At 48.0% G+C, this 15,740-nt stretch overlaps 1 protein-coding gene across 2 annotated transcripts in view; it reads right to left on the minus strand.

Annotated features, from left to right (window-relative positions):
* Positions 1-15,740, minus strand: part of LARP7 (La ribonucleoprotein 7, transcriptional regulator) — a 38,849-nt gene that overhangs the window by 22,409 nt on the left and 700 nt on the right. For both annotated transcript variants that reach the window (XM_069978490.1, XM_069978491.1), the window contains exons 2-4: positions 2,850-3,063; positions 752-852; positions 587-670 (exon numbers count right to left, since the gene is read on the minus strand). In XM_069978490.1, coding sequence (XP_069834591.1) covers positions 587-670; positions 752-852; positions 2,850-3,063 — 399 coding nt within the window. The remainder of the gene's footprint in view (positions 1-586; positions 671-751; positions 853-2,849; positions 3,064-15,740) is intronic.

A 15,740-nucleotide genomic window follows, 5' to 3' on the forward strand; every position in this document is an offset into this window, starting at 1 on the left:
GCTCAGCCAATCGCGGCTGAGCAGCTGATGACGCGGCAGAGGGGGCCGGCATCAGGGACGGCTGCAGCTGTTCGGCCAGCCTCCCGAAGACAACGAAGAGGTGGGCGGCGGCGGTGGTGGTGGGAGGGGAGGTGTGCGGCGTCGGTGCGGGGCAGGTGAGCGGTGCAGGGGCCTACAGCCGCCTAGCAGAGCCGCCGCCCCCTAGCGTCCTTGCCGCACATGCAGCTCCCCGGTCTCTGAAGGAGGAGGCCGCGGGGACTGCAACGTGATCGCATCGCTGCAAGTCCTGGGGCTGTTCAGCAGGATCGGGGGATGCAGTGCTGACTGGTTGAGCGGCCAGTCTATCAGCCAGATCACGACGTGTCAGCACCAGAGATCCCGAGGCTGGTCCCACTGCTGGCACATGTAAGTTTGTACTTCTGATCAAATTCAAATGGTCAGACTTCTCCTTTATCACACCATGGGTAAATAAAAAAAAACTTTTTTTATTCACTTACACCAGAGTGCAGTCTTCTTTTTCATTATAGATAGATATACACACACTGGCTGTAATGGTATACACACAGCTACACAAAAACTCACTTACCGCATATACAGTACGTGCATCAACATCTTGTGGTTTCTCACCAAGGGGAAGCCGCCTTCTGATTTTTGTACTTTCCAAATTTATCTTACAATAAAAGAAAAAAAAAAGTATGAGAATCTTTGTATTGAAAGTTGGCGTGTAAGGAAGTGACAAATGAATACTCACTTCTACTACAGAAGAATTCTTTAGGGCTCTGGCGATAAGCTTGGGATCAGTGGTCAGTTTTTTCATTTTATTAAAAGAAGCCAAAAGGGATATGTCAATATCTGGAAGAAAACATATTTGTACTGTCCATCACATGATATAGAAAAAAGTTATAGTCTTTACGTTTCTGTACACACTTATTCAGATAACATTTCCCAAATAATGGCTAAAACAACAATTTTCACAGGCTTTCAACCAATGAAATATTCTGAATTAAGAGCGGATTCTAAGAACTATACACCAGGTGAGGAATGCCATGGCTCTCCATACATACTGATCCGGGTGACTTATATTTGTCCAGCGCACACTTGTGAATAAGCTTCACTCTCTTATTGTCCTAACACAAAGGCTAGCAATCTCCCCTACTGGGACACCACATAAAAGAGACCCCAAATCCAGCTGTACTCCATATGTGGATTTCCCATCAAGTTAGTTATTTGGGTTTACAAAGAATTTGTGTTGCTGTCAGTATCAGCTGTGTGTTTCAAAAGGTCAGAGGGGAATTACATGGGTACGAGTTCAGGGACAATGAACTAAAAGACATAACAGACGGACATGGAGAGAAGGAGCTGCTGCAACTCACACCTATGGCTGACAATAATGCCTCTCGGCTACACTTAAAAACCAACGCCAGAATGTTGATTATATAATTGATCAAACCATATTGCCTCATGTACCACGTGCAGGTCCCCTGGTTCACATGAGTCCCTACACTAACTCCACACTGTGTCGGTCAGCGACCGCCAAGCCCGCAAAGAGAGCACAAGCAGGGAAGGGAGGCCATGGAATGGACCTGCAACCCGGTTTTTAATGTAGCTGAACAAGCTTTCATGTCAACCATGGGTGGGATGTGCAGCCATTTCTGTCCTTAAGGCTTGTGCATATTTTATGTATTCTGTCCCTTTTTTCATAGTGGCTAGCACTCTTCCTTTATAAGACCCATGTGATCCGAATTAGCAGGAAGCACCTGTTTACATATGGGAAGGATCTTCCCTTTTTTTTCTCCCATTCTACCTACAAGAGCAATGGTAAGAGGTGACAGCTTGTTCACACTTGTGTTGCTTGGTGGCCGCTCTCTCCGCCGGCGGTGCCTGCGGGGTTTGAGGGGCCCTTGGGGTTTGGTCCTGTGACAGTGGGGTTGCAGGGCAATTCCGTGGCCCTCCTTCCCTGCTTGCGCACGCTTTGCAGGGTTTGCGTTTGCTGACCGCCACAGTGTTGATTGGTTAGGGACTCATGTGTAGAGACCTGCACGTGGTACATGAGGCAATATGGTTTGATCAAATTATATACTAACTTCTGATGGTTGGTTTTTAATGTAGCTGAACAAGCTTTCGTGTGAACCATGGGTGTGATGTGCAGCCATTTCTGTCCTTTAGGCTTGTGCATAAAAGACATAACAGAACTCCCATTAGACAGGAGTGCGTCATGCTGGGAGGGGTACAGTTCACTATACTCCCCAACTATTACTTAAAAATAATAATTAAATGTCATAGTACCTATGCTAAAATATCTGGTAAGCAGGAATGTTGTACAGCACACCTGCGGTTACTAGAGTGTAAGGGTATGTTCACACAGGGTAAAAGCGCCGGAATTCTGTGGCGGAGATCTCCGCCGCAGAATCCCGCCTGCCACAGTGTCCCATAGTGTCTGTTATGGAGGGCTTGTGCGCCTCTGCTCAAAGAACTGACATGTCAGGAGTGGAGGCGCACAAGCCCTCGAAAACAAACATTGTGGGACACTGAGGCAGACGGGATTCGGTGGCAGCTCCACCACGGAATTTCGTCGCTTTTATCCAGTGTGAACATACCCTAATATACTGTTCCCAAACCCTTGCCTCTCAAGTTGTTGCATAACAACAGCTCCCATCATGACCAGACAACCAAAATCACAGCTTGGAAAACACTGTACTACAGAATAACATGCAAGCCAACCCCTGAGCCAAAACTGAGAAGTTAACCTTTTACCAATGCCAAATAAAGAGTTCTATAACTTTACACAGCAGGACACAATACTACCAGACAAAAACGTAATCAATAATATTTGTGATGTCGGAACTTACAGCCATCTCTAGATTTTTCTATTTGCTCCCTCAAAAAACGATCTTTGTGCAGGTTAACGTCACCAAACCAGAAGTCCACCTGTTTGGCGATGTCGGCCAGCAGCTGTTTCACCCGATAACGTTTCTTTTTCTCACGATCCTTTCTGGTCTCGGTACTTTCATCTTCCTTCAGTTCATTCCTTGGTGTATCCATCTCTGTCTCTGCCATAGTCATCTATAAGTAAATAGGAAATAAGATTACTTTATACATAACTAATACACAAATAGGAGTTTCACAAAAGCTGGTACAAATAAGAGGTACACCCCCCCCCCCCTAAATCTAGAATTCCCAAATAGTGTAGGTGAAAATGGGGTTCCTAGTAAATACACAACCCTCTTTTAGAGAAGGCCACACAAATGCTGAAATTAGCATTCTGCAAAAAGAATGGATTCAACTAGGGCTGGGCGATACGGCCAAAAATAAAATCATAAAATCTTGATAAAATTCGATTTTTTTCTTTTTGCTTAATAAACAGAACATTTTTCTCCTTGCAGTGTCAGATCATATTTTAATGATGTTTGAGTTTTTCCAAATATGTGCTACTCTATGCCCCCATTATAGGAGATGATCTTTTTGCCTCCATCTAGGTAGGGTGAAGAAGTGGGGGTATAGTGGATAAGGGGTGTAGTAGCACAGGTAAAGATGAGGGGTGTAGTAGTAATACAGGAATAGATGAGGGGTGACTGGGGCAGGCTGGGGGTGACTGAGTGGGACTGGGGCAGCTGAGGGAGACTGAGGGGTGAATGGAGCAGCTGGGGGCTGAGGCAGCTGAGGGGGACTGGGGGTGAGTAAGGCAGGAGTGCACATAGCTCTCCTCCTATCACCCTGGTACACATGTTCCCCTTCCGGCCACAGATGCAGGTCCCCTGTCTGTGGAGGAGGCCGCAGGGACTGCAGAATAAGGAGATAGAGTCGCTGCGGGTCCTGGAGCTGTACAGGGCACTTCACCACGCTGCCCTGCACCCCTCTCCAGACCACGCCGCCCGGCCTGCACCTCTCTCCGGACCGCCTGCCCGACACCGCTCTGCCCACAATGATTTTTTGTAAAAAAAATGAATTTATGATTTTCACAAAAAATCTAATCGATTCTAACTTTCTGGGCAAACTATTTGCTGTGTGACTTGAACCTGCAATGCAGAGGGAAAAATTTGGCAATGGATCTGCATGCAACACCATGTCTCAGCTTAACATGATAATTCTTTATCTCAAAATATAAGTATATACAGTTATTTTAGCAGATACAGCTTGTGTCTAACTCCCTTTCAGACTGTATTCTAGGCATCTGCAGGCACAAAAGGGTCCACACAGTGCAAAACCCAGCGAGAGCAGATTGCATAATAGTGCAAGTGATGTGCACCGCTGATCTGCAGCCCCTAATGGGAAAAGGTGACACTTTCCTGACTTCTCAATGGGACACTAAACCAATTGCATGGAGACAATGTAACCCCTGCAGAGACATATATCTTATAGGGCCACAGTCAACCACTTGCCATTTATTTACAATGGGCATCCTTGTAGGGGATATCTGACTTAAAGGGAACTGGTCAGCATGAAAACTGATGCTGAGCTGAGGATATTCTCAAATAGCACCAGAGAATGTAGGGAGAAATTTTTTAAAGGGGGGGTTTCCCCCTATGGGGCACTTGTAAAAATTTCATTAACCCAGAATGTTTTCTGGCAGTTTTTCACTCTAATCCAGGGCTGTTTTTCAAAGGAAATCGATATATAAGGAAGGAAGGACTTAGAGGAGAAGTCCGGAGAAAATTTTTATTTTAAGTATTGTATTGGCCCAAAAAAATACAAAATCACCAATATACACTTATTACGGGAAATGCTACTGCATCAAGGCGTCACTTCCTGGATAACATGGAGACGTCCCTTCCTGGATAACATGGAGACGTCCCTTCCTGGATAACATGGAGACGTCCCTTCCTGGATAACATGGAGACGTCCCTTCCTGGATAACATGGAGACGTCCCTTCCTGGATAACATGGAGACGTCCCTTCCTGGATAACATGGAGACGTCCCTTCCTGGATAACATGGAGACGTCCCTTCCTGGATAACATGGAGACGTCCCTTCCTGGATAACATGGAGACGTCCCTTCCTGGATAACATGCAGGGCTCCAGATGGCGACCAAAATGGTCGCCAATGCGACTGATATTTTGCAAATGGCGCCCAGATTTATTAATCTGGGCGCCATTTGCGACTGGCCCCGGCGGCGGCGTGCTGTTTCTTTAAGTCCGGGTCCCCGGCTGATGCGCGGCTGCCGGGGGTGTCCCATCCTATCCCCGGCAGCGCGGCGCATCAGTGAGCTGCCTGGGGCCCTGACTTCCGGCACAGGAAGCGCGCGTCAGAGACGCTTCCTGTGTCAGAAGTCACAGCCCCGGCGTACAGGGAGCTCACTGATGCGCCGCGCTGCCGGGGATAGGACGGGACACCCCCGGCAGCCGCGCATCAGCCGGGGACAGCGCCCGAAGAAGAAGAGGATCGCCGGGGGAGCGGGTTGTCAGGTGAGTTTGTGTGTTTGTTTTTTTTAAATACTGCTTAGCATAGAGGAAAGGGGGGGGGGGCATCTATAATGGGGGGAGAAGAGAGTGCCATTTATAATGGGGGGAAGAGAAGGGGGGGCATCTATAATGGGGGGAGAAGAGGGGCCATCTTCAAGGGGGGGAGAGGGGGCTAGCTATAAGGGGAGGGGGTATCTATAAGGGGGGGAGAAGAGGGGGCATCTATAATGGGGAGGAGGAGGGGGCATCTATAATGGGGGGGAGGAGGGGGCATCTATAATGGGGGGGAGGAGGGGGCATCTATAATGGGGGTAGAGGGGGTCATCTATAAGGGGAGGGGGTATCTATAAGGGGGGGAGAAGAGGGGGCATCTATAATGGGGGGGGGAGAGGGGGCATCTATAATAGGGGGGAGGAGGGGGCATCTATAATGGGGGGGGAGGGGTCATCTATAATGGGGGGAGGAGGGGGCATCTATAATGGGGGTAGAGGGGGTCATCTATAAAAGGAGGGGGTCATCTATAAGGGGAGGGGGCCATCTATAAGTGTAGGGCAGACTGGCTGCAGACACTGGGAGATAGATATATGCACAATTATTATTATCAGGGCCCCTCAGGTGTCTGTATTGTAGGGGGTCACTTGCACTAGTCACTAGTGACGGGGTGACAGGCTCCCAACCCCCCCGTTAGAACCCCCTATACTCACCTCATCGCGCCGGGTCCCGCTTCTGAAGATGGTCGGGTCACGGAGATCTAAGCTGCTGCAGCCCGGCGCGCACACTGAGAGATGAGTCTAATGCTCATAGAGAATGAGGGAGCGCTGGACTCTCCCGTCATTCTCTATGAGCGTTGGACTCATCTCTCAGCGCACGCCGGGCTGCAGCGGCTGAGATCTCCATGACCCGACCATCTTCAGAAGCGGGGTGAAGATGAGGTGAGTATAGGGGGTTCTAACGGGGGGTTGGGAGCCTGTCACCCCGGCACGGGGGTCGACAGGTTCCCTTTAAGTTCAAGTTCAGAAGAGTAAGCCTCATTAAAAGGCTAGCCAAGTGAAGCTGCAGTACTGAGTCAGACTGTATATGGTTGTCAAGTTGCAAGTTTCCATGTTGAACATTTTCAAACTAAGAAAAGAAAGGATCTAAAGGAGGAGGATGCTGCCGTGGCCTCTGCACACAGTAAGTCCCATGTAACATAACATTAATTTTACATGGTTTAAAATGTTGGCGACCAAATATTCTATTTGGCGCCTAAATTTTTCAGGTTAGGAGCCAATGGCTCCCAGGTAAATTTTTTAGTCTGGAGCCCTGACATGGTGACGTCACTTCCTGGATAACATGGTGACGTCCCTTCCTGGATAACATGGTGACGTCCCTTCCTGGATAACATGGTGACGTCACTTCCTGGATAACATGGTGATGTCACGACCCGACTCCCAGACCTGTGCAGGCTGTGGCGAGGATGATGGCAGGGGGGCACTGAGGGACACAGGGCACTGGAGGGACACTGAGCATCCCTCTGCCATCATCCTCTCCAGCAGCCACAGCTGCACAGCTCTGGGAGACAGGTCGTGACATCGCCTTGTTTATCCAGGAAGGGACATCGCCATGTTATCCAGGAAGGGACATTGCCATGTTATCTAGGAAGGGACATCGCCATGTTATCCAGGAAGTGAAGCCTTGATGCAGTAGTAAGTGCAGGGAAAAAAGCACTTTATAAGCATTTCCCGTAATAAGTGTATATTGGTGATTTGTATAACTTTTGGGGGGAAATACAATACTTTAATAAACATTTTCGCCAGACTTCTCCTTTAAAGGAGACCCGTCACCCCCCGTGCCAGGGTGACAGGCTGCCGACCCCCCGTTACAGCCCCCTATACTCACCTGATCCCGCTTCCTGAGCCGGTCGGGTCACGGAGATATGAGTGCCCGAAGCCCGGCGCGTGCGCTCACTGGAGAGTCCGACGCTCATAGAGAATGAATGGGGAGTCCGATGCTCCGTCATTCTCTATGGGCATCGGACTCTCCTGTCAGCGCACGCTCCGGGCGCTCATATCTCCGTGACCCGACCGGATCAGGAAGCGGGACCCGGTGAGTATAGGGGGCTGTAATGGGGGGTCGGGAGCCTGTCACCCCGGCACGGGGGTGACATGTCCTCTTTAAGCCATTTAACCTCTTAAGGACCCATGACGTACCGGCACGTCATGGATCACTGTCACTTAAGGACCCATGACGTACCGGTACGTCATCCCTTTAAACGGGCGCCGCGGCCGGCCGGGTCCCAATCGGGGGAGATAGCCTGCTATAATACATAGCAGGCCATCTCTCCCTGTCGGCATGGAGGGTTGTTAACCCCCCCCATGCCGACGATCGCCGCTATTGGCTGATAAGCCCATAGCGGCGATCGGAACCTTTCCGGGCCATCGGTGGCCCGATGACCCGGAAAAAAATGGCGGTCGGTGCTGTCCGAGGACGGCACCGACCGCCATTACTGTAAAAAGTAATGGTGGTCACGGTACCACCGTCCCGATCGCCGTGAACGGCCGGCCGGCCGGCCGTTCACGGCGATCAAAGTCCCCACAAGTAATAAATACCTGCTCCGGACCCCTCAGCTAGGTAGCTGAGGGGTCCGGAGCAGGTATTTGTACATTACTCACCTGTCCCGGGGTCCTGATCGGCGTCTTCCGGGTTCCCGGCGTCCTCTTCATCTTGTCGGGACTTCGGCTTCTTCCGTGAGTCCCGATCGTCTGTTTCCGGCTCCAGCGTCGTCTTTTTTCGTATTTTTCCGGCTCCAGCGTCGTCTATTTTCGGATCTTGCTCTCTGCTGCCCCCTAGCGGCTGATAAGTGTAATACACGTATCAGCCACTACAGGGATGTTCAGAATGTAGTAAAAAAAAATTTTTTTTTTCCCAATTTTTTTTTTTTTCTATTTTCCGCACCCTATCGCCGCTGAGTGTTGATCAGCATCGCACGAAAGTGCGCTGCTGATCAGCAACTCCTCCTTTTTGGCGTAGGGTGTTTTTTTTATATCCTACTGCCACGGTCTGCTGATAAGTGCCGAACATAAGTGCGGCATTCATCAGCAACACCATTTTTGGCGTAGGTTTTTTTTGTATACTTACTGTAAAAAACACGTAAAAAAACACTACATTACACCACACTACACTACATTGAATAAAGTTTTACACTACACCACTACATACCCCATATACCAATCCCCATATAAAGATGGCCCCCAGGGTGTTTTCGGTATTGGACGCATACATTATTATTGCCTCCGACACCGAAACAGCCAGTGAGGATGAATGGGGGGTCCTTCGTTCCTCCATTCATCCTCATCCTCCTCATCATCCAGTGACGTGTCTGGGAGTAGCGTAGCGTACGCTGCCCCCCAGACACGTCTTTTCCGCCAGTACCGTCCCAATAAGAGATGACGGTATGGCGTGAAATTCTACAAACTCTGTGAGAGTACCTCAGGGTACACTTACAGATTTAGGGTACGTGCACACTGCGGAATGGCGAAGGATAACCCTTCGTGCATTCCGCAGCTGGCACCCGCCGGCGGACTGATGCAGGGGCGCGTCTCCGCCCGTGTCATAGACTCTATCCTATGCATGGGCGGATTCCATCATCCGTCATTCCATCAACACGTTGGACGCAGAGCGGAATCCGCCCCTGCATAGAATGGAGTCTATGACACGGACGGAGACGTGCGCCTGCATCACTCCGCCGGCGGGTGCCAACTGAGGAATGCACAAAGGGTTATCCTTCGCGATTCCGCAGTGTGCACGTACCCTTAGAGTGTATGAAGGAAGGGACACTCGAATCCAGCCCCCAGATGCCCCCTCCCCCCCCATCCTCGGAGTTAGTGGGGACATCGTCCGGGAACTGATCTTCCCACTGCTGGATAAAGGTTACCACCACCTGTACGGGGATAACTTTTATACCAGCACCCCCTCTTCCGGTCCCTCGCTGCCCGAGCTACTGTAGCTTGCGGCACGATCCGTAAATATCAGAAGCAGTAACAGAGCCCTAATATTTAGCAGCCATGGAGCGGACCCAGCACTTCTGGATATGAAGGACCCCGTATCGCACCAGGACAACATTTTCCAGGTGATGTCCCCCACACTGGAGAACAGAAGACCCCAGAAGAAGTGCAGAGTGTGGGGTAACAGGGGGATCAGGAAGGACGCCATTTACCAGTGTGACACCTGTCCTGATCACCCCGGCCTCTGCATACTGGATCGCTCCAAGGCGCACCACACGTCATTGGGGTTCTACATTATCTAAATTCTGTCCCTTATTCCTATTTCAGGGGTCACGTTGATCCAGGGATTATTCTGATCGCCATTATGGAGTCAGGAAAGAATTTTTCCCAGTGATGAAGCTATTGTCGTCTGCCTTATGAGGGTTTTTTTTGCCTTCCTCTGGATCAACACAGGTTGAATTTGATGGACACCTGTCATTTTCAACCTTATAAACTAATAATTGGCCTAATACCCCCAAATAAATTAGAATTGTCCCTTTTCCCCAGCTAAATAGGTATGGCCGCCATTCCCATTAGAAAATGCCATAATGCAATTACAAAGCCTCTGTGCGGCCAGGACAGTAGAAACCCCCCACAAGTGACCCCATTCTGGAAACTACACCCCATATGGAATCTAACAAGTGGGGCAGCGGGTATATGGCCCCCTGGTGACGGCCACATTTGGGACGTGAAAATGAAAAAAATGGTATTTTTTATTTTCACGGCACATGTTCTACACATGTGCCCATCACTAGTGGGGTCCATATGCTCACTGCACCCCTTGTTAGATTCCTTATGGGGTGTAGTTTCCAGAATTGGGTCACTTGTCGGGGGTTTCTACTGTTCTGGCAGCACAGGAGCTTTGTAATTGCGACATGGCCTCCATCCCCCATTCCAGCCTCTAAATGGCGCTCTGTCCTTTTGGTGACTTGCCCTGTGCCCATATGGCAAATTATGCCCACATGTGGGGTATTTTCGTACTCAGGGGAAACTACCCTACACGTTTTGTGTTCATTTTCTTTTTTAACCCCTTGTGGAAATGGAAAAAAATCAAGGCTAGACCAACATTTAGTGTAATTTTTTTTTAATTTTTACTCTAAATCATTGATCTTGTCTTGATTTTTTCATTTTCACAAGGGGTTAAAAGATAAAAAAAAACACAATGTGTAGAGCAATTTCCCCTGAGTACGGAAATACCCCACATGTGGACATAAAGCGCCATGCGGGTGCAGGGTAAGCCTCCAAAGGGAAGGTGCGCCATTTGAAGGCTGGATTTGGATGGAATGGATTTCGAGGGGCCATGTTGCATTCAAAAGGCCCCTGTGTTGCCAAGACAGTTAAACCCCCCACAAGTGACCCTATTATGGAAACTACACCCCTCAAGGAATGTAACAAGGGGTGTAGTCAGCATATGGACCCCACTGGTGACGGGCACAAATGTGGAACAATGTGGCGTGAAAATGAAATATTAAATTTTTTACACTATAATGTTGGTCTAGCCTTGAATTTATCATTTTCACAAGGGGTTAAAAGAGAAAAAAAAAAACAAAATGTGTAGAGCAATTTCCCCCGAGTCCGTAAATACCCCACATGTGGACATAAAGCGCCATGTGGGCGCAGGGCAAGCCTCCGAAGGGAAGGAGCGCCATTTGGATTTTAGAGGTTGGATTTGGCTAGAATGGATGATGAACGCCATGTCGCATTTACAGAGCCCTCGTGCTGCCAAAACACTGGAAACCCCCCACAAGTGACCCCATTCTGGAAACTACACCCCTCAAGGAATCTAACAAGGGGTGCAGTGAGGATATGGACCCCTGGATGACGGGCACATTTGTGCCATGAAAGTGAAAAAATGAAAATTTTCACTTTCACGTCACATTTTTCCACATTTGTGCCCGTCACCAGTGGGGTCCATATGCTCACTGCACCCCTTGTTAGATTCCTTGAGGGGTGTAGTTTCCAGAATGGGGTCACTTGTGGGGGGTTTCCAGTGTCTTGGCAGCACGAGGGCTCTGTAAATGCGACATGGCCCTTGAAATCCATTCCAGTGAAATTCAGCTTCCAAAAGCCAATTGGCGCTCCTTCCCTTTGGAGGCTCGTCCTGCGCCCGCTTGGCACTTTATGTCCACATGTGGGGTATTTCCGTACTCGGGAGAAACTGTGCTACATGTTTTGTGTTTTTTTTTTCCTTTTATCCCTTTGTGAAAATGAAAAATTGAAGGCTAGAACAACATTTTAGTGTAAAAAATACTTTAGTCTTTTTTCAAGCCATATTGTTTGGAAAATCTGTGAAGCACCTGTGGGGTCCAGATGCTCACCGCACCCCTTGTTACATTCCTTGAGGGGTGTAGTTTTCTAAATGGTGTCCCTTTAGGGGTGTTTTTTAGGTTTTGGCACCCCAGAGCCTCTGCCAACCTGAAGTGGTACAGTCAGAAATGACCAAAAATAACGGAGCCATTGAAATTCACTAGGCGCTCCCTTATATCTGAGGCTTGTGGTTGCGTCAAATAGCGCAATAGGGCCACATATGGGGTATTTCTATAAACTGCAGAAATGGGGCAATCAATATTGGGGTGCATTTCTCTGGTAATAGGTTTATAATTATGAAAAATATTGGATTACAATAAAATCTCTGCACAGAAAATTAAAATTTTCAAATTTCTTACACACTTAGCTTTTATTTCTGTGACTCCCCTAAAGGGTTAAAAAACTTTCTGGATGTGCTTTTGCAGAGTTTTGGGGGTGCAGTTTCTGAAATGGGGTGCTTCGTGAGGCTTTCTAACACACAGTCCCCTCAAATACACTTTAAACCTGAACAGTTCCCTAAAAATATCTGATTTTGAAATTTTACTGAAAATTTGGAAATTTGCTGCTAATGTTTTAAGCTTCCTATCGTCTAAAAAAAATGAAATATAGTTTAATAAATGCCGCCAACATAAAGTAGACATGTTGCTAATGCTATTTAATATATAATCTATGTGGTATAACCATTTTCTGTATAAGCAGAAAAGTTTTAAAGTTGGAAAAATGCATTTTTTCACAATTTTTCACGCTATTTTGGGTTTTTTCATAAAGATTCGTTATAAGTATCGACTCCAATTTACAAGAAATGTGAAGTACAATATGTCACGAGAAAACAATCTCAGAATCAGCCGGATAGGTAAAAGCATCCCGAAGTAATTAATGAATAAAGTGACACTGGTCAAATTCATAAAATTTGCTCCGGTCCTTAAGGCCATTTCAGGCCCGGTCCTTAAGGGGTTAAAAAAGGGGGATAAAACAAATGATGCCTTTGTCATTCCTGGTGGCCATTTGCAGAGTTATAAAATTGCTTTTTTCCTTGGAAGCTGCTGTGCCGCACCTATCTGCAGCTCTGTACCTGTTTGGGAGCTGACATATTCCCTTTACTCTGCCATGTTGGTCAGCTGATCCCCACAAATCTTCTCTAAGGGTACAGAATCCTAGGCCGGAGTGGCTGCAAATGAGTGCCGATCAACCAGATCAGCGCTAGTTTGTGGTGTCTTACGCGACATGAGAAATCTAGCGGCTGGGCTGCATGAACGATCTATGTATGGAAACTGACAGCATGTATATACATATTTATCTGTGCTGCCAGTTTCCATATGACACAGCACTACATACTTAACGCTGCTACTTAACGCTGCTGCTGCAATCCGGCTTCCTTTTTTCTGGCTCTCCTGTCATCATTCCAGATGGGAGAGCCGGAGAAACAGGGTATATATATTCGTGCTCTCAATTTCCCTTTATTATCATCGTCTTCACATCCCTTGTTTACACAGGAAGATGTGCAGCCAATGATAAATTTTAAAACCTGCTAAACACACGATCAGCTTAGGATCAGGCATTTTTCCGGTCCTAAGTTGATTGATGTCACTTTTACATAGGCCGATTACTGGCCCGAGAAGCGTTTCTTGCAACCCTCCTGGCCGATAATCAGTCCTTGTAAAAGGCCCTTAAAGGGATTGTTCACCAACAAAAAAATGTCTTTCAATTTAACTGGTGCCAGATATTTGTAATTTACTTCTATTAAAAAAAAATCTCTCAAGTATTCCAGTACTTATCAGCTGCTGTATGTCCTGCAGGAAGTGGTGTATTCTCTCCAGTCTGACACAGTGCTCTCTGCTGCCACCTGTGTCCATGTCAGGAACTATCCAGAGCAGTAACAAATCTCCATAGAACACCTCCTGTTCTTTTTTTAATAGAAGTAAATTACAAATCTCTGGCACCAGTTGATTTGAAAGAAAATAATTGTTGGTGAACAGCCCCTTTAAGGCAGTGTTGCCATCTTTGCGGGTTTGTTGCATTTCTTGGTTTACATAATCACACCCTAATTGATTCCGTCTACATTGACCGTCTGGGCTTTGCCATGTGATCAGCATTACCAGGTTTTATAGATAATATTTTTCTTGTCATAAACGATCTGATGAAGCCTGGTAATACTAATCACATGACTTACGGTGTGTTTACACAGTGAGATTTATCAGCCAGATTATTGAAGCCACAGCCAGGAATGGATTTGAAAAGAGGAGAAATCTCAGTCTTTCCTTTACGACCTGTTCCCTGTTTTTATAGTCTGTTCCTGGCTTTGGCTTCAAAGATCTGTCAGATAAATCTGTAGGGGTAAATGAACCAAAAGTTCAGATAATTAAAGGACAAGTGCCATGAAAAACTTTTTCCCAGTAATTGAAGCACATTACAAAGTTATATAACTCTGTAATATGCTTCAATCACCTATCTGCCTCCCTTCCCTGTCTTTTCCCCCTCCACCCCCAACCAGGAAGTGTCCTGACTCACACAGACCTGATTACTGTCGTCACCAAGCTCTTCTCTCAGCTCCTTCTCCTGTTACACTAGCCTCCCCCCTCCCCTGCCTTGTCAGGTGACAGGCTTGCTCAGCTCCCATTGGCTGAACAACTGCAAGCCATCACTTGTCACATCTCACTTGCTTATCTTCCCTCTGACTGACTCCGGCACATAGGCAGCTCCCCCCTCCCCTCATACCCTCTCTCCTGCTGCCGTGGACTCAGTGAAGGAGTCATGTCACTAGAGAAGATAAGCTGAGCAAGCAGAGTCACCTGACAAGGAGGGGAGGGGGAGGCTGGTGTAACAGGAGCTAGAGCAGCCCTCCTGCTGATGACTCATCCTCACAAGAAGGAGCTGCCTGGTGATGGTGACGACAGTAATCAGGTCTGTGTGAGTCAGGACACTTCCTGGTGGGGGGTGGAGGGGGGAAAAGACAGGGAAGGGAGGTAGATAGGTGATTGAAGCACATTACAGAGTTATGTGCAGACAGCTCAATGGACATAGGAGGCCTTAGGCGTTTGGGGGGGGAAAGGGGTCTGACTTAGGGCTGGTCGATTAATCGAATTAATTCGATTAATTCACCCAGAACTTTAGAATCGATTAGATTTTTGTGAAAATCGCGAAATTCGATTTTCACAAAAAAATCATTGCAGACGGGCGGCACGGTACAGCTGGCCAAACAGTCCAGAGAGTGGCGGTGTGCGGTCGGCGGTCCCAAGAGATTCGGCGCAGGCGGCCTCTAAGAGTGGCTTACCTACCCCCGCCCCTTAAAGTGACTGTACCACCTGGCCCAGGCTGAAGCACTGGAGGCGGGCCGACCCACCCCCTGTGGGAAGAAACCCCAGCCCCTCCATGACGTGACTCCATTAGAATCAATGGAACCCTATCATAGAGGGGCTAGGGTTTCCTCCCACTAAGGGTGGGTCGGCCCGCCTCCAGTGCTTCAGCCTGGGCCTGGTGGTACAGTCACTTTAAACACACCGTCCCGCTCCTCAGTCTCTGGAGGAGACAGCAGGGACTGCAGGGTGATCGCTGCGGGTCCTGGAGCTGTATAGCGGGATCGGATCCAGTAATCACCCTATCCTGCAGTCCCTGCTGCCTCCTCCAGAGACCAGGGATCTGCCTGTGTGGCCGGGAGGGGAACATATAAGAGGGGTGACAGGAGGAGGGCTATGTGCTCTCCTGCCCCAGTCCCCCTGTCACCCCCGGTCTGCCCTAGTCACAGGGGGAGCACTGTTACACTGGGAAGTAATACAGTTATTGTCTCAAACGTCATTAAAATATCTGAGGCTGCGATAAAAACTTTAAGTTTATTTAGCAAAAAAAAAAAAAAAAAAAAAATTTAATTTAAATTGAGGATTGTCCAAAAAAAAAGAAAATATTTTTTTGCTATATCGCCCAGCCCTAGTCTATCTACTGGGACACCCGTAGAGATCCTCAAGATGAAGGGTATGTAAACACTGACAGCATGGTAGTGCTGCTTCTAAATACCAT

Source organism: Dendropsophus ebraccatus, chromosome 7, assembly GCF_027789765.1.
Source record: "Dendropsophus ebraccatus isolate aDenEbr1 chromosome 7, aDenEbr1.pat, whole genome shotgun sequence".
NCBI classification, from domain to species: Eukaryota; Metazoa; Chordata; class Amphibia; order Anura; family Hylidae; genus Dendropsophus; species Dendropsophus ebraccatus.